Source organism: Hyperoodon ampullatus (assembly GCF_949752795.1).
Source record: "Hyperoodon ampullatus genome assembly, chromosome: 13".
In the NCBI taxonomy this organism is placed as follows: domain Eukaryota; kingdom Metazoa; phylum Chordata; class Mammalia; order Artiodactyla; family Ziphiidae; genus Hyperoodon; species Hyperoodon ampullatus.
This window is the reverse complement of record NC_136926.1, coordinates 24717963-24736690: the sequence shown is the minus strand read 5'-3', so window position 1 is coordinate 24736690 and position 18728 is coordinate 24717963. Positions and strand designations below refer to the sequence as shown.

General features: G+C 46.2%; 1 protein-coding gene across 1 annotated transcript; it reads right to left on the bottom strand.

The window, feature by feature from the left end:
- Positions 1–3446: 3446 nt before the first annotated feature.
- Positions 3447–15047, bottom strand: RNF185 (ring finger protein 185). Its single transcript, XM_079717430.1, has 6 exons — positions 14854–15047; positions 12044–12062; positions 10205–10317; positions 8730–8784; positions 5878–5995; positions 3447–3949 (listed from the first exon to the last, which is right to left on the bottom strand). Exons 1-6 carry the CDS (start codon positions 15027–15029, stop codon positions 3852–3854), a joined length of 579 nt encoding a protein of 192 aa, XP_079573556.1. The 5' UTR covers positions 15030–15047; the 3' UTR covers positions 3447–3851.
- Between the last annotated feature and the right edge of the window lie 3681 nt (positions 15048–18728).

Genomic DNA, 18728 nt, shown 5'->3' with positions numbered 1-18728 from the left:
ATTATATCATTTTGCAACCCCTGTGAACTAATCTAAATCTGCACAGTCCAATATGGTAGCCACTAGCCATACGTGGCTATTTAAATTAAAATGAGATAAAACAAAAAATTCAGTTCTTCAGTACTAGCCACATTTCAGGTGCTTGATAGCCACATGTGGCTAGTGGTTACTGTGTTGCACAGTGCAGACAGAGAACATCTCCATGACTGCAGAAAATTCTATTGGACAGTGCTGTTCTCAACAATGATCAGTAAGGGCTGCTAACATCACAAAGAGGGACTACCAGACATTATGTGTCTCCTGATATGATGCAACAAGTATACACTACCAGTCATGACATAGTCTTACCAAAACAAACAAAAAAAAATCAAGCCTGAATCTGGCCAAGCCTCTAGATTTAACAACCAATTTACAGGAAATACAAGAGTGAGAAGAGTTTGTTAATACCACAGTGATGCAAATAGCAAAAGTGAAGTTGTAGGAAACTGAACAGGACAAACTAACTGCAAGGGAAAGAAAAGAGACGGAAGAGGATCCTATAGATGTAACAGAGACTTAAGAGACATCCAATAGCAAAGTATGGATCTAATCTGGATCTCAACTCAAACTGTACAAGAGTTATGAGACAACTAGGAAAATTTGAACAATGATTGGATACATGATATTAAGGAATTACCATCAATTTTTAAAGGTACATAAAAGAGTATCTTGGTTATATTTTTAAAAATCCTTGAGATGCATATTGAAATACTTAATAGGTGAGATATGACTAGAATTTGCTTCAACACAGTGCAGGTACAGGAGAGGAACAGTGTCAGGGTAGGGATGAAACAAGACTGGACCTGAGTTGATGGCTATTGGGGTTGAACGACTGGTACATGGAGGCCTTATTGTTCTATTCTACTTCTGTGTCTTGTTTCCTTTTCTTACTGGGCTTATGAATTCCTGGAGTTCCCTTACCTTTGCATTTCCTACTATGTCTTGGCACTATTCAATTTGATAACTGTTAGGTCAAAGTTTAAGAGGGAGAAAAGAGCTCCATTCAGAGGGATGACCTGTAGCTCTGATGTGCTGGGGAGCCCGAGGCTGGGCCAGGTTTGTAATATCACCATCTTCCATCTCATTCTGCTGAGAACCTCACGGAACCTTACAGAGCAGCATGCCCCCTGTTCCAGGTAGAGGGGCTTGGCTGGAGGCCAGCTTGCCTTGTCAAAGAACATGGGGAGAGATGCTGACACGGAACAACCTGATTGTCCTCAAGGCTCTTTCTGGCCACAAGCTAAGCTCCAGGGTGGCAGCCCACAACCTTCAGAATTCCATACACTTATGAGGACTGGGTCTGCCTGCCAGACAGGTCACACCTTGGGTGGGGCTGTGTATGAAGCCAGGCCTCCAGCCTATGCTTCTCATTTCTAATTATCCATGGGTGTTTAAAGACTTTCATCCTCAATCTTCCCGGAGGCCAGACCAGTCCTCAACCCATTCCCCCCAACTCCCCTGACACATAAGTCCACAGCTCACAGTTATGTAAAACCATTTGTTTAATTCTAAATCAAATCACTTTTACAACAGTGAAAATTAGTGACTGGTCAAGGTGTACATGGTATTATTTTCTGACTGTGGTTGGGACCTGGTCCTAATCCACAAAGGTGGCAGGAGGGGTTGGGGGCCAAGAACATAGAAAACACACACAAAGAAAGGAAAAATGCCTCAGCAGAGGGGTGAGGTGGTGAGCCTGCAGGGGCATTGGGAAGGGGCCTCCCTGTCGGGGCTGGGCCAGCAGTCCCAAGTCGGCTCTCCTGCCCCAGCTCCTGGCAGAGCGTGAGTGGGGACCTGCAAGGTTCAAAATCAAAGGGCACATGGCCAACCTGGCTTTGCTAACAGGTTCCTTGGGTGCCTTTGCTGGTGGAGCTCTCCTGGGCTCACTCCTCTTCGTTAAAGGGTCAAAGTTATTTGTCTTCCTACCTACAACCCTTCTTTTTTTAACCTTTCTTCTGGAAACCCATTTCTGTTCAGTCCATCTGACTGAAGTCCTCTCTCCCATCGCTAGGTGGGGCCATTGCACTGAGAAACCAGGGCCTGTCAGACCTGGGATTTCCAGAAGGTGATAAAATGAGCACTCTTGAGTGGGTGCCCAGAGAGTCTTTAAAATCCATCAGGCACACCGTAAAGCAGGTGGCTTATTCCTACCAAATTGATTCGGTAAATGAACCACCTATTCAATACTTGTATTTTGTCTGCTTAAACACTGAACTCTGGCACTGAAAGGTAAGAGGGTAAGGGGTGGGGGGGTGCAGTGGAGAGAGGAGAAGGGCTTCCCTCATCTTCCTCAAGGTCTTGGTTTCCACACGCTATGCAGAACCGTATCTGGAACAAACACTAGGTGGGGCTTTCAACCACTTGTTGGCTATTGCTGGGGGTAAACTCAGGAGCAGTGTGGACTGGTGAAGTGACAGAGAGGCCCTCAGAGTAAGTCCATCTCCCCCTACCCTAAGGGTCTCCTGGAAGAGCCTGGATTTCTAGGAAGATGCCAGACTGGCAAAGCGAGAACCATTCCACCAGGTGAACTGTTCTCCTGCTGGCAACACACTCCCTCAGTCAAATTCAGAAGAAGCAGCTTGTGAAGTTGAAAAACAAATCAAGAGCTTGGGAAGAATGACTTCCCTGAAAGTTTCCAGGGGAAGACTTCCACAGGCAGACCACATCCTATCTTTGTGCTGAGGCTCCCTGGGCTCTGCGCCCGGCTTTACAAACCACCAGGGGTTGCCTGCTCTGGAGTAGCGTGCTTCTCTGGTTTTAGCACACACACAGGAGGTCTTCACATCATACCAAAATCAGAGTCACATGCTGGGTCTCCCCTTTCCCTGCCTCTTCTTTAAGGACAATTTGGCTTCTGAGGAGGGTGGTCTTCAACATGCAGCTGGGATGACTCAACAAGCCTCCCAGTTTCCTTTGTGGGGTCTGGGAAAGGATGCACCTGGAGCTTCTGCGGCCTTAGGGACAAGGCTGCTTGTTCAGTCGTTCCTGCACCTGAGCTCCGAATCCCACCTGAGTCCCGACTGCAGGTCTTTCCTAACACGCAGTCCGTCCTGGCTTCAACAGTAATCTAGGCTGGGTGCCCTCTGGCAGGGAGGCAGATGTGCATAGTTTTGGGGGAAAACTGATGGGAAACCACATGTCTCTGGGGATAATCTACGCCAGGAAACCAGGTCATTCAAGCCACTCTGGAGCCAAAGACACTGAGCACAGCCCAGAGGCAATAGATCTTTGGATCCCTGGTGAATTCATGAATCGACTCCAGCTCCAGCTGCTACAATTATGATCTTAATAGGACAGCAATTTCTTGCATCTCTGCTGAAGAGGAAATAGGACAGAATAGCACTGCGATCTGGAAGGGGAACCTCTCTGTATGAGGAGTCCCACTGACTTCAGAGGCCACTTACCAAGGGGTATTTATTTAGAGATGAAAAGAAGTTTCCATATTTGGTTCGTCCCTTTGTTTTTGTAATATTAAATTCAGGTGAAATTGTACTGACAATTCCTCTTCTCCTGCCTCTTCCCTGTGCAGAGTCAGGACCTGCTGAGCTGGCTGGAACAGGATTTCACGGTGTAACCCATGAGAGATGACTCAATGCCAAGGCCTGAGGTGTTTACAGCAGTGGCTACACTCCAGGGTCCTCAACAACTGGTCTTGAGTCCCAAAGCTCTGATGGAGAAGCAAAACTCCTTCATGTGTCACTGACCCCACTGATTCCAGAGGTCAGGATTAGCCAGGAAGCCAAACATCAAGAGTGGGCGTAGCATGTCACCGGTCCAGAGGCCCTGCATGGATGTAGGCCGGGAGCCCAGCATTAGGCAATCAATAGCCAGAACATGATCACCAGGGCCACAAACAGGAACAGGCGTGACAGGAACTGCTCGTCCACATACTGGGGCGTTCCGGGGACAGCTGGAGGGACAGGAGGGAGGAGGGAGGCTGTGAGAATGCTGCAGCTGCACACACTGCCCACTGGAGTCAGAAGTCGAGAGCATCAACCTTCATCTCTTTACAACAGAATCCTGCACACTAAAAATATTTCCAAACCCCAAATAATATTAGGCAAAACAAAATTCAAATTATAAAAACATGTGGAATCATATAACAATAAGGACAAAGTCTCCAATTCGTCCTAAGAGGATTTTGTCTCCAGGTACAAATAAACCAGGAAAGTCTTGGAGGGAAAAATAAAAGCTACTATTTGTTAAGCATCTTGTGTGTGCTGTTGTGTATACTCATTATTGCCTGTTGAGCATTATTATCCCATTCTGTGTAAGAAGAAACTGAAGCACAGGTATGAGGTGACCTGCCTAAGATCTCAGGGTTCATGAGCTGGCAGAGAGCCCACAGCTGTGCTCTCAGCCTCTCCACACACTGCCTCTCGAGTCATGGAGTCTCTAGATTCCGGCACTGATGAGTCAGGAGGGGTCTCAGGGAGCCCTGCATGAGGTGCCTTCCTTTTTCAGAGATGAGAACTAGAGCCCAGACAGGCAAAACGACCTGTCTCCCTCAATCCATAGCAAACTAGGGGCAGAAGTGGGCTGAGAACCTGGGTCTCCACTCCTCTCTGCTTTGAGAAAAGCTACTCCGTAGAGCTCCTTCTCCTGACTGTGGGGCAAGGAGAGTTAAGAGAAACTATATCCCAGATGGGCAAACTGTACCAAACACACACAAGGGAAAACTGTCTGACTGTGCCAAGGGGATAAAGAGAGTTCACAGCCTGGCTGTGAACTCTCTTTACCTGGGGAACCTGGGTGAGCCCTGGACCAGGATGGGTGGAAATAAACTAGCAGGCAGGTGCGTGCTCCTTCCACAGGGCCCTGTCCCTCCTTCAGAGCAGAGCACACCTGGCCCTTTGGGGTCTCCTTCCTCTGATAAAACAGCATGTGAACAGAGGAGAAACTTTTGAGGTAGATGAGGTAAGGAAGGGCACTCCCAAGATCGCTTGGTGCTATATATTACGCCACAGTTAGGCATGCTGATGGAATCAAGCAGGCCGGCAGTCAACAAAACTTACCGATTGTCTGCTATGTGCCAAGCACCCGGGTGGGAAGGCAGGGGACAAATGGATGGCTCAGGAGAGGTTACTGTCCCCAGAGCCTAAGCTCCTGGCCAGGAGCCACGCACTGGTCCCTTCTGTACCTCACACTGTCCCAGCACACGAGGCCCCACTGAGTGCAAGCAGAGCTCAACCGCCCTCAGCAGCTCTGCAGCTCCATGGTCAGGATCTGGGCCTGGGCGTCAGATTGCGATAGAGCCCAGGGCACCTACCTCGCTGCCCTGCCCTACACCATCTGCAGCCAGCACTCTCAAGCTGGCTGGAGGGAGAAAGGTAGAAGCAGGTGGCAGACATAGGCATGGTTCCCAAAGGGCTGGGGCTTAGGACCAGCCCTATGTGTGTCCTGAGGGAAGCTGGCCAGAGATGCCAGAGAATAGGGAGAACCAGACTCCTTGCAGTCTCCTGGCCCCTCCCCACCCCCAATGGTCAAAGTCGGGGGTATATGCCCAGGACTAGGCTTTTACTCAGCTGGGTAGAGTATATACTTTTTCATTTTATGGGCATGGGTTATATCTTGGAAAACATTACTGAGCATTTTCTGAATTGTAAAATGGAGTTAATTGCACATCTGTCCCACAGGCTCATCGTGGGGATCCCAGGTTTATAATGGAAAGCACTCTGAACGTGCCTGTGCCTAATACTTGGTAAGTGAGCAATATCATTACCATGACTACCAGTAATCAGAAAAGAGTTTAGCACATTTTGAAAAGGCTGATTATCCTACATATTGCTGAATTCCTAGGAGTCTTCAAGCAAAATCACCAAGAGAATAGAGTATTACCTGGAGGAGGCCGCCCATCGTTTATGTTAAATGCTGTGGCAAATATGCCAAAGGGAAATGCCCCAATTCCAAAAGACATCTGGAAGCCACCATCTCCAAATCCAAACCCTTGAAATCCCTGTGTAGAAGAAATGCAATTCAGAACAGGAAGGTTTCTCCTCACCTGTCACACGTCACTTTACGTGTGGCACCTGCCTTTCTTCCCCACCCTCTTTTCCTCCCATCTAGATCTCAAGGCAGAGGAACCCTGGTGGCCCCTCCGCCCTCCTGGTCCTCCAGGGGTCCCAGGAGCTATGAATGCCAGAAAGGACTGGCTATGACCCAAAGTAAAACTCTCTGCTGATGCAAGTAAGCGTTCTCAGAGCTCCAGGTTCCTTCCCAGAGTCCCACACTAGCCAATAAAACTTTCTACATGCTTTATAACAGCCAAAGTGTCAACAACTCCTATACCCAATTACAAGGGAACATAGAACAGGCTACACATTATCTGTAAGAGCAAAAAAAGTGGAACTCTAATTGGCCAACAATGGAGGTCATGATCAAAATTTCGATACATTTCGCTGACTATGCAGCAACACAGAAAAACTCTTTATGACCAAGCTTTCAGACAAAACTGTCTGAACACCATGGTCACAAGTATGTGACAATACGTATGTAGGCGGAAAAGATATGGATAAGTATTCTCCCTAAGATTTTTCTTTTAATATTGTTACTGAGAATTTTAAAGATTCAAAACACTTTTTTTCTTGATTACAAAAGTAATATATGCTTGCTATGAGAAATTAACACATTACAGGAATAAATAACACAGAAAATCAGAGGTCTCATTGTTCACCCTCCACTTCATAACCCCTCCCTCCAATGACCACTGTCAGCAGTTTGGTATCATCCTCGGCTTTTTTTCCCTATAATGTTGGGTTGGCCAAAAAGTTCATTCAGATTTTCCCATAAGGTGGTGGAAACGAACTTTTTGGCCAGCCCAATATGTTCTACACTGCATCATCTTTCACATGAAAAGATTCGGAAGGAATCATAATATTGTAAGTAGGTTAACTCCTATTTTCTAAGTGCCAACTCTGTGCTGGGCACCGTGCTAAGCACTAGTACACTCAAATCGCATTTAATTCTTACATTAGGATCACCCACATTTACAGATGACCAAACCAAGGCTCAGAGAGGTGAAGTAACTTGACCAAGGTCACACAGCTGGTAAGGGGTAGAGTTTAGATCTGGAACTAGATCAGTATGGTCCGAAAACCCATGCTCTTAATTACTGTGAACATCTTAAAAAAAAATTCCTCTCCTTCTCTGCATCCTTGGGTAGATCTTTAGAACAAATGATTAAAAAATAATTAGAGAAAAGAAAATTTATTGGGCTAACTGCTCTCCACAAAGAGCTGATCGGCCTTCATTTGTGAGTCTTTTGCAAGTCATGCAAGTGGCTGCTCCCTATCCCTACTGAGCATAGCCTGGCACCCAGCTCCAAACTTCTTGACGGGCAGCACTACCTATAAAGCCTAACAGCAGATTTATTAAGAGGGCAGACCTACAGGGAAGGAAAACTGGTTTCCATCTCCTCAGTGCAGAAAAGCCTCCAACTAAGGGCCAGCCTGGTTGAGTCTGAGGGCTCCTGGGATCAAGGCTGCCTTACCCAGGAAGGTGCAACTGTTTCATCAGGAACCACCACTTCATTCAGTGCAAATCCGAGGACTGGCCTTCCGGCCTCCCTTCCAGCAACACCTGTACAATCCCACAAGTCCTCACATTTGGTAGGTTTATGTTCCTGGGGCAGAGTGGGCAAAAAACATCACCGGTGGCTGTGGGTGCTTTTAAACGCCAGAGATGTGCACTGGCATGCACATCTGATGTGCAGTCTTCACAGTCAGGGCCTCTGGCTTCCTGGGGCCTCGGATTCCTGGGTTAGGAGCTAATGCTCCATGGGAACCAGAGCCTGGGAAGTACACAGTCTTATCCACTGGACCACTAGGGAAGTCCTCAACAAAGTATTTATTAAAGTATGCACTTTTTTTTTAGACATAATGCTATTTATTGCTAATTTAATAGACTACAGTGTAAACATAACTTTTTTTTTTTTTTTTTTTGCGGTACGCGGGCCTCTCACTGCTGTGGCCTCTCCCGCTGCAGAGCACAGGCTCCGGACGCGCAGGCTCAGCGGCCATGGCTCACGGGCCCAGCCGCTCCACGGCACGTGGGATCTTCCCGGACCGGGGCATGAACCCGTGTCCCCCGCATCAGCAGGCGGACTCCCAACCACTGTGCCACCAGGGAAGCCCTAAATATAACTTTTATATGCACTCGGAAACCAAAAAAATTGTGTGACTTGCTTTACTGTGATATTCGCTTTATTGTGGTGGTCTGGAACTAAACCTGAAGCATCTCCAAGGTCTGCCTGTGAACTCCATAAGGGCAGGGATCTTTACTATGTTCACTGATATATTACCAGTGCCTAGAATGAGGCCCAGCACACAGAGGGCACTAAATATAGAAAGAATAAAATTTTAAAAGACAGTTACAAAACAGGAGCCAAATATTGTAAAAATAAAAATATATGTATACACACATCTATCTATAAAACATACACACACAAATAGATCTATAAAATTTGTTTGTGTGTGTATAGATAATCATAGAAAAATAGAAAAGAAAATAGACCAATGTGTTTCCATTGGTTATCTCTGGATGGTGTAATTATAAGTTATTTTCTCCCCTCTTTTCCTTTCTGTATTTTGCAAATTTTCCTTTACTTTTATAATCAAGGAGAAAAAATGTAGAGGGAAACTTCCAAAGCCATAGGCTCATTTCTAGAAGCCTTCTCCTAGAATTTTCCTCACCCCTCTGTTCTCCGGTTCTGGCCTCTGTCCTTGAGGACGGGGAGGAGTCTTCTCTCTGAAATAGAAACGGTGTAAAATAAGTCTATTACGAAATGCTTTGACCTGTTCCCTGAGTGGGGGAGCTCTTCACCAACAGGGTCAGGGCCATGGCCCCCTTTCATGCCCGGCACATGAACTTATGCCAAATTAAACCAAATACTAACTCTGTTCTACATGCAATTGCTTTTCCCTAGTGTGTAGAAAACTAGGGAGAAAATCTGTTTGTTACAAGATGCTCATCAGACTGCACTCAGCTTACTCCTCTCACAGAGAGCCATACCCAGATTGGTTACAACTGTCAGCCAGGCACCTTCCTGGACCTGGGTCACGGATGTCAAAAACCCCAAATCCAAATTCAAACAGAAGGTGGCCTGTCAGCAGAGAGGGCTGAGATTCAGGGTCTCTCTGCTCTGCCCCATTACCTTCAGCTTTACCTCCCACTACTCTTGAGCAAGTACTTTACACTGTTCTTTCTCTCTAGGACCTGTGGGCCCTAGCCCCTTCCATCACTCATCACACAAATACTGGACCGAGGGCTTGTTATCCATCAGGCACTAGGCAGGATGCTACCAAGACTGAAGATAGATCCTACTCTTGAGGTGCTCGTGGTTTAAAGGGGGTACAACCAATCACACTACAGTGTGGAAGGGACTTCTTTAAAAGAGGTGCCAACTAAATGGAGTGGGGGCATGGGTGAAAGCAACTAATGTGGGGAAGAAAGGCCACTTTAAGGAGGAGGTAACTTTAGGGCTGCTCATAAAAGACGGCAGAAGTTAGAAAAGGAGAAGGGGGTTGAGCAGGACTGGAGAGGGCAAAAGAGGCAAATGGACAACAAATACAAAGGCTCATGAAGGTGAAAGCATAAGTAAGTCCCTTTAAGAGAAGTCCAATATGTCTGGGTACAGGGTATGCTGGAGTCGGGAGTTTGGGAAAAGTGTGCGTGGGTGTGTATGTGCACACTCAAGCACCACACCATGAAGGCCCTCAACAGAATGCCAGACCCACCCACGCCTCCATTTCCAAAAATCTCAAACTCCACAAAGCCTCCCAGACCCCCATTTCCTACCCCCAGACTTTAGACATCACTGCTACAGCACACACCTCCCACCTCCCACCCTGCAGACTCTCCTGCTGGACACCCTGCTTCCCAGGCTCCTTCACAGCACTCTGTATACTTGCAATGGTGGTGTCTTGTGCACTGCCTAGCATAGTGCCTGCCCGTCATTGGCAGATGCTCACAGCACATCTGTATCACAGCCCCGCAAATAGCAACCTGGTTCCCCTCCCCTCCTGGCTGACTCCCATCTGGATGCCAAGTGCCTTGAAACGGAGGGTCTGTTAAGCACTAACTAAAGGGTGGGGTGAGGAGGTGCTGAATAGAAGTGAATTCGTGTCCAAGGGGAGAAGTGTGTGTGAGAGGGGCCCCATGGCCTCACCTGGGGTCCTGCTGCCCAGTGCTGCCCCTGCCGTAGAGGGGGATCACCTTGTCGCGGCTGATGCCAGCTTTGCAAACTGGACACACCTGTCTGTTAGGTCTCGTCTCCAACCACTGCAAGCAGGAGAGAAAACCATGTGAATGGCACAAGCCCACCAGGGTGGTCAGTCAGAGCCAGTAGGAGAACTACAGGGACCAGCGCCCTCAAACTGCAAACACCAGCACCAGCAGGGAACACCTCAAGGAACCCAACTCTCTGATTCTTGCTCCTGGCACTCAATAAATATTTACTAGTGGTGAAATCAAAATTGCCTTTAGATGCCATCATAATTAAACAGGCTTCTTAATGCTTCGTTCTCTCGGGGGCTTGCCAGCAATACAGCAGGAAGGAACTGCAGGCCTGCAGCTGTGTCAAGAGGTCTGACAGATCCAGTCACAGGTCAGGCTGCAGGTAGAACAAACTTTAAATCTTCATCTTCCCTGATGGATCAATTGTATGACCCTGGCAGTCAGATTTTTCTTTCTGTGTTTCTCATTTTTACAGCATTTCCTCAACAACTATGTGTCTTAGACATCAGCCATCTGGAGATAAACTGATCATTTTCTGGTGATTTACTATGTGCTAAAGGATAGATTTTTCTTATTATCTAAATTTGCTTAGTGTTTTATATGTACTTTCAATGATTTTTGCATTCAACTATTTCTTTCAAAATTAAAAACAACAGTCCTGTTTTGGGTTTTTCAGGCCCTTTCACTGGTTGTATTAAAATCATTTCGCTTGACCTTCTTAAAAACAAATTTAAAATGATAAAAACATATTACCTTAGTGTCCTTGTAGACATTAAATAAATATTTTATACACAGACACACACACACACACACACTCAACATTTATCTTAGAGCATAAATCATATCTTTAGACCCAGTGATATGTAGTTTATCATATAAATGTGAATCTAGGACTTCAGGGCCAAGGAGAAGGCAGCATTTAATGATTTTTATATCCTATTTCCTTTATCTTTCTGTCAAAAGCTCGAAAACTTAAGTATTATGTGCTCTCTACAGATTTAGAACAGACATGTTCTAGAGGTTCCACTGGGGTCAGAATGCACCGCCCTGAAATGTAGTGGAAACCCCTCTCACTTTCTCTGCTTCTTTCTCCCATCAAGATTCTGAGGCTCTAGCAGCCTGGAACTTTTGTCCTCCCCTCCACATTTCCAAGCCACCTACAAGTGTGGGGCTCCACTGACAACAACCATGGTGACAGCTGGCAGCGATTATTAACAGCCAGTTGTCAGTGCCAGACTCAGCTCTGTCCCACCAAGCAGGCACCTAGGTCTTGGAGAAAACTTACTAACTAGTTTTCATAATAATCAGAAGCTGGAAAAACAGACTTTTTCCCTCTCATAAAAGCTCTCTGTTGAGACCAAAAAAGTTTCCCCCTTCCTAACATTTTCAAGACCTTTAAGGGTAGGGGGGATTGTTGATATGATGGGAGGTGCTTTTTATAGAGGCACAGTCTCAACAATAAAAACCTAACATACGATCACATCCAACCCAATTTACAAATGAGGAAGTGAGACCCAGAGAGGTGTAGCTTGCCAAGGCCACAAAGGCCATCAACAGCAGAGTCAGGAGCATCCCTCCTGGGTACAACACTGACCTCTTGTTTCATCAACTGCCTATCAGTGGGCAGGTGTATAAAGAGGGCTGGGGGGAAAGCAAGCAAATGAGTCCACAAGAGGGAAGATTGCAGCTTCTGACAGTAGTCTCCTGAGACTAGGGGTGTCTTGTGCAACCACAGCTGATGAAAGACAAAGTAAAATGAAATGCATCTTACCTGATGTAAACACGGCCAACTGCCAGAGTCCCCAAGGCAACCAGTCATCAAGGAGAAAGAGAAAGGGGGAAAGGAAGAAAAATTATTTCATTAACAGAAACACTGGGTAAGGTAGGAGGAGAAAAATGGGAAAACAGGATTGAACTGTGGAGCACTGCAACCCCACTGAGGGTCTATGGGGATCACTGGTATCAGAAATTAGAAAAGACTGAGCTAAAAGCACAGGAAAAATGAAGCAATGGAGACAAGACACCAGTCTCCACCTCCAGGATCCCACTACTTGTGAAGACCCCCAGGTCCCAGACCATCCCAGACCCAGCTTCTCTACAACTTGACCTTTGAGGGGTTATGGCCTCTGAAGGAATCCAATAAGAGTTAAGGATCCTCTGTGCAGAGAAATTCACAGGGGCATCCTCATGCACACATGCACATGCACACACGCACTATTTTAGACTCAACTTCAGTGGGTTCACAGCCTCCTCAGGCTCACAGGGAAGGTGTGGATCTAGATCCAGTTTTACAAAATCTTCAGGCTGTCCTCAGCCCTGAGAGCTCTGCTGGCAGGAAGCAGCTTAAAAGTTCAAGTCTACTGTAAAAACATCTTTAGGTAATGGAAAGATGGGGAAGCTGCTTGGCAGAAAGGGCTACCTCCAGCTTAGTGACTTACACTGCAGAGACTGCTGCCCAATTTCTCATTTTACAAATGAGGAAACCAAACTCAGAAACATCAAGTGACTTGCCTGCAGCACCAGGACTAAAACAGAAGTCTTCTGACTTCCATTTTACTGTCCCTCTATCACCCAGCACTGGGTGCAAAAAATGACATTTACAGAATTGAAGGAAAAGTTACTCTAACTCCAGATTTAAATTTTTTCTTTCTCTCTACATTCATTCATTCAACTAACAAATATCTACTGCACGCCTACCAAATGCCAGGACAGTGGAAAATGCAGACATGGCTTCTGACGCTCACATAATGTATCCTCTCAACCTGAGTAAAATTTGGACTCAGAGGATAATTCCTTTCCCAATTACTGAACCACAGTTTAGCCTCACAATCCAGACACACAATCTCCTTGGACATAACAGACACCTGACGCCGACACTAACCTTGCAACTCCATTCTAAACTGAGCAGAGGTCACTCCAAATCACGGCAGCTCTCCAGTGGCAACTTCCCTCAAAAGCTATGGGGGAGAAGTGGGGGTGCTTTTCCTCGGGGAAAAGTTCCGGATTATAACAATGATGACAGTTACTCCCATTCATTAAACAACGACTGTGTGCTGTGCTGAGCTGTGGCTAAATAGCTTTTCATTTGTCAATGTCACGGAATGGTCATCACACTAACCTTTGAGCGAGTGCAGCTATCTCTGTTTCATAGATAAGGAAACTGGGGTACAGAGAGGAGAGTAGATTTGCTTAAGGACAAACCACTCAGATTGGAAGCATCTCTTTCATTTTAGAACCTGTGTTCTTTACAATGGTACCCTGACTGAATTCTTCATTCTTTCAAATCCTGGTTTTATGATACCTCCACAAAATTAGAGTATTTCCAATTTCTAGGAGAGGGTTGATGACAACAGTTTTTGTTTATTTTTATTTTTTATTTTTGGCTGCACCTCGCGGCACGTGGAACTTCGCCGATCAGGGATCAAACCCGCGCCCCCTACAATGGAAGCACAGAGTCTTAACCACTGGACCACCAGGGAAGTCCTGATGACAACAGTTTTTGCATAAAACTTCAAAATTAGGGCAAGAGCCTCCAGAAAAAAAAAAATCTCTGCCCCATTCTACTCATTCACCAATAAATTTATCTTTTTCACTGTTGCCAATTTAAACTCCCTGAGATATTATTTAAATGACCCTTTCTTCACACCGCTTCCCTGCTCAAAAACATTCAAGAGCTCCATGTTCTACTCAGTTAAATCTGGGTTTGATAATCTGGCCCAATCCTCCTTTAACAATCTTGTCTCCTAATACTCTTCAGCCCATAATACCCATCCAGAGTGCTGTCAGAGGGATACAGCAGCTTCAGGTCTCAGATGAACCCAGCAGCACATCTGCCTGTCCCTAGAAATTGCCTGCCTTGGGGTGGCACACACTCTTCACCTCACCTAGCTGGCATTCTCATCCCTCTAGTTACCCCAATTTGCCCTTCAAGGTCCAACTCAAAATCAAGAGGGAAAAAAAAAATCTCAACATTCACCCAGGTTTTCAAAGCCAGAAGGGGCTTCTGTAACCATAACGGCTGGAATGGACACTGACTCTGCCACTTCATTTTGATATATATAAAATATGGTAACAAATATTAGGATCATAGCTCATGTAACATTTACTGTGCGCTACGTGCTCTTCTAAGTCTTTTACATATCCTGAGTCATTTAATGCTCCCAAACAACCCTAAAAAATGAAGCACTGTGTGTGGAAGCACCTTGCCCAAGGTTATCCAGCAGGGAAGTGGCAGAATCAGGATTCAGAGCAAGGCAGTCTGGAGCCACAGTCCTTGCTCAAAACCATCGTGCTGTAACTGCCTCTTGGCTCAGCGCAACAAGTGGCATAGAGTAGTGCTCACTAAATGGTGAGTATTGTCACTTTAGAGATGGGGATAGGGAGCCCAAGGTGGGGACAGGATCTGCCCAAGTTCACTCAGCTTATCAGCAGCAGAGCTGGGATGAGAACCCAGGTCTCCTGCCTTTGTGCCTGAGTGTACCAGGACTCAAAATAGGTGGAAAACCTGCTCCAAAGCTGTCCAGGGCCACAAGCTTTCTAAACATGGCATGTGTCCTCTGGGGCAGCGGAAGGGGTACTGACCAGAAGAGGTGGCCACACAGGCTGATGACGGCATCCTTGGCTGTGTCCAGGCAGATGTTGCACTCGAAGGTGCTGTCCTGACCTCCGCTCTCACCAGCGCCATTGCTGCTGCCGCTGGGTCCCCCTGCACTAGAGTTCTCAGGAGATGCAGAGGCCGAGGGCCCTTTGCTTGCCATCCTTGGCTGTCAGCAAGCTCTGAGTGAAGATCCTCCCCAGGGAAATCCTGAAAGGCAGAGAGCCCATGACTGCCCATTTCTGCAGGCCACGCCCCGCAGTCTCCATGCCAATACCCCCATATTCTCTCAGGTCTGGAAGTTCAAACTATGACTGAACCCCTGAGTAGACTTCCCAGAGGCTGCAGAGGATGACAGTTGTGGGGCACTGCCCAGAGAGAAATGACTCAGAAACTTCCCATGAACATGGCCCAGAATGGACCACACAAATAACGAACCGCACTAATAGAGAGCAGCCTCCATGGAACAGCTCTCCACAGGAACTAGGACCCTGTCTCACTGTCCTTCCATTCTCCCAGGATAACCGCCCAGGTGATAAATAAATACATGCTCAATCAGAATGAAAGTTCACAGGCTGTCTTCTAACTTTGGACGGCCTCTATGTTGGTGACCGAGTCTGCTCAGGCCAGAAAGTCGTGACCAGTGCACGCCAGAATACAAAGAAAACCCTGTAACCCTGAAAGCTTCCCAGGAAGCTAGGAAGGACCAGAAAGGTCATCTGGTCCAACGTCTTCCACACTGCAATCTTTTGCATTTCCCCTTCTGCCAGGTTAGAATACTACAACCTGATTTTGTCTAAATCTATCAACATTTAAGAGGAGGCTTATATCACTGCTGAAAACAGAAAACCAGTAGTACCTACCATAAGTGAAAGATAAATACAAACATAATGAAGGAAGAGCTTTTATCCCTTAGGAAACTGCAGCCCGAGACCTCTCGGCTTACTAATGAATGTGGAGCTGAGGCTGGGACTCGTGACACAGTTTGTATTTAAACCACCATTGTACCACCACAGACCAAGCTGGTCACCAAATACTGAAACAGACCACTGTTCGCTATCACCTCCAGGTCAAAGAACCCACCAGGAGTTGAACAAGAATGAGCACGAGAACACCACCAAAGGATACTCAGAAATTCTGGGTGCAGAGTAAGAATCTATCAAGTGCCTGATCTGGCCACCCTCACCACCTCAGAGATTCCAAATGGGAAATGCTAGGTGGCTACCAGTCAAGAGAATCGGAGTCTTGGATGCTGGTCACAGTTGAGCCTCCAGCTTGCTAGCTGGTCTTGGAAACCTCCCCTCTCCTCTCTGGCCACAGTTTCCTCATCTGTAAACTGAGGCACTGGACTCCATGGTCTCCAGGTGCCCCCTTCCAGCTCTGCGGCTGCACCAGGTCATCTCACCCGCTCTCTTCAAAGCAGGCAGCCCCGCCACAAGTCTAGGACTCACCAATGGAGAACCAGAAGACCACCCTGATTTCAGCTTCCAAAGTACCAGGAGATAAGGACCAAAAAGCCACAGTCCTTTTAGACCCAGAAGCCTCTCTACACAACAGACTCAGAACTCTAGATTCATGAGCATCCCTCACCACGACAGCAGCTCAGTGACATGAGCAGGGAGAGGAGGCCAGCTCACCACCACTTTTTCACTCAGTTACATCATTTTACATAGTGTCCCAGAAGAGCAGCTGGCTGCCAGCAGCACTGTGCCTTGTTGGCCTCAGTTCCAAGATCTTCCCCATGATCCAGTGCTTCATCCTCTCCATATACATCTGGTCTCTTCTTCATAGGGTGGAGCCTGCTTGTGAGGGCCACATTATGGCTTTTGTCATTCCAGTTCAAGCACCCTACATGTTTCTTTAAAAAAAATTAATTTTTTAAAAAAATTAAGGACTATGTGTATAGATGTGGAAAGACAACCATAAGTCAGGTTCACTGATGGATCTTAATGACAGTCCCCTGATATGATTTGGAAGCATACAGCACCAACAACAAAGCATCCTCACCCTAAAACGTAGCTCTAATCAAGTCTCTAAAACAAATTACCCAGTTACAGAAAATATGGGCATAGATCCATGTGTTAAACAACTCCAGGAAGATGCATTCAGCAAATCCAGAATGTGGGACTTTCTACGGGACAAATAATCAAAATTCTCCAAAAAATAAACAGCATGGGTGGGGTATGGAGTTACAAATTGAGACTTGAGACATACCAGCCACTGGCAGTATGTGGACCTCACTGGAACCAGATTCACACAATCCAACTGGAAAAGACATTTGTGAGATGAATGACAAAAATTGATTTAGCCTGGGTATGAGTTTATATTAAAGAATTACTGTTAGATTTATTGGGTATGATAGTGGCATATTTAAAATTTTTTCATCTGCTATATACGTATGCTTAAGTATTTAGGAAGGAATAAGATGTTTGGGATCTGCTTTAAAATACCCCAGGGGGAAAAGTGAAAGTAGAGAGAAAAGAAACAAGAACAAGGAAGTTGATGGTTGTTGGAGCTGGATGATGAATGGAGGTGCATTCCATCAGTTTATTTTTGTGTGCTTGAAAATCTTCCATTATAAAAGATACTTTTTAAACAGGTCAGGTTGCAGAAGAGTATGTGTATGAATTTATTTAGGTGAGAATAAAGTACACAAATGAGTACATATTTTGCAAAGAAAATGTCTACAAGGCACACACTAAACTATCAACAGTTATTTCTGGGATTAGGAGGGCTGGGGAACTTTGAATTTTATATTCCTATCCTGTTTCAGTGTTTTATGACAAGCAGACATTACTTTTACAATAACATTTTTGAAAAAGTAAACTGTAAAATGTATGTACAATATTATATTTGTTACAACAATAATGAATATAAATATTAGAAAATGTCTTTAAAAATGTGGAAGAAGGGCTTCCCTGGTGGCGCAGTAGTTGAGAGTCCGCCTGCCGATGCAGGGGACACGGGTTCGTGCCCCGGTCCGGGAGGATCCCACATTCCGCGAAGCCGCTGGGCCTGTGAGCCATGGCCGCTGAGCCTGCGCGTCCGGAGCCTGTGCTCCGCAACGGGAGAGGTCACAACAGTGAGAGGCCCGCGTACCACAAAAAAAAAAAAAAAAAAGTGGAAGAACATACCAAACTATTAATAGTGATTATCTCTGTACTGGTAGGGGCTCAGAGGTCCTCCGTGTTTATAAAACTGACATTTTTACCTGTATTAATTCTAAAATCAGACAAAAGAATAACAGTACATTTAAAAACTTCTTTTCCCTGATGTTCTAGTTCTCCCCAGTCCTGAAAGGCTCTGTATTGAAGTCCTGGCTCCACCACTGACTAGCCATGTAGCTCTGGGAAATCCCTTAATGGCCCGAGTATCTTTTCTCATCTGAAAAATGAGAATGTCATACCTCCTACAGGGCTGCTAAGGTGGCCACATACGATAACACAGTGACCTGGAGGACCCACCAAGGGAGGAGGGGGCCACTGCTGCAGGGGAGATGCACATACATGCACTTAACCTGGTTCACTGCCCTCTCTACTCACTGGCCCAACAAGGCTCTGCACAGTGCATTTTCCTACACACAGGCCTAAGGGGACAATCAGGGTCATGGTAGGTGTCAGGGTAGGAATGGCCAGGGGACAGTAATAGGTCAACTCAGAGTTTGCAGGGAATAGCAGTCATGCATCAGGCCAGGCACTGGGACAGGCCTGCATGTCCCAACTCTAGGCAGACCATATCACTCTCATTCTAATTCTTAGCCGACTGACCACGTGGTCCCTACCCGAGCTCTAGAGCTTCATCCTGGTAGGCACGCAAATATTTTCTGAGTGAGTGGGTGCAGGCATGTGTGACTGGTTTTGGT

Bases quoted from the DNA above. Each gene is read 5' to 3' on its own strand.
- RNF185 (XM_079717430.1), bottom strand. From the start codon at position 15,029: ATGGCAAGCAAAGGGCCCTCGGCCTCTGCATCTCCTGAGAACTCTAGT. The intron at 8,785-10,204 runs GTGAGGCCATGG...TTTCTATTTCAG, and splicing joins ACTGGGCAGCAGGACCCCAG to AGAGAAGACTCCTCCCCGTC. The intron at 3,950-5,877 runs GTAATACTCTAT...CTGTCCCTCCAG, and splicing joins CGATGGGCGGCCTCCTCCAG to CTGTCCCCGGAACGCCCCAG.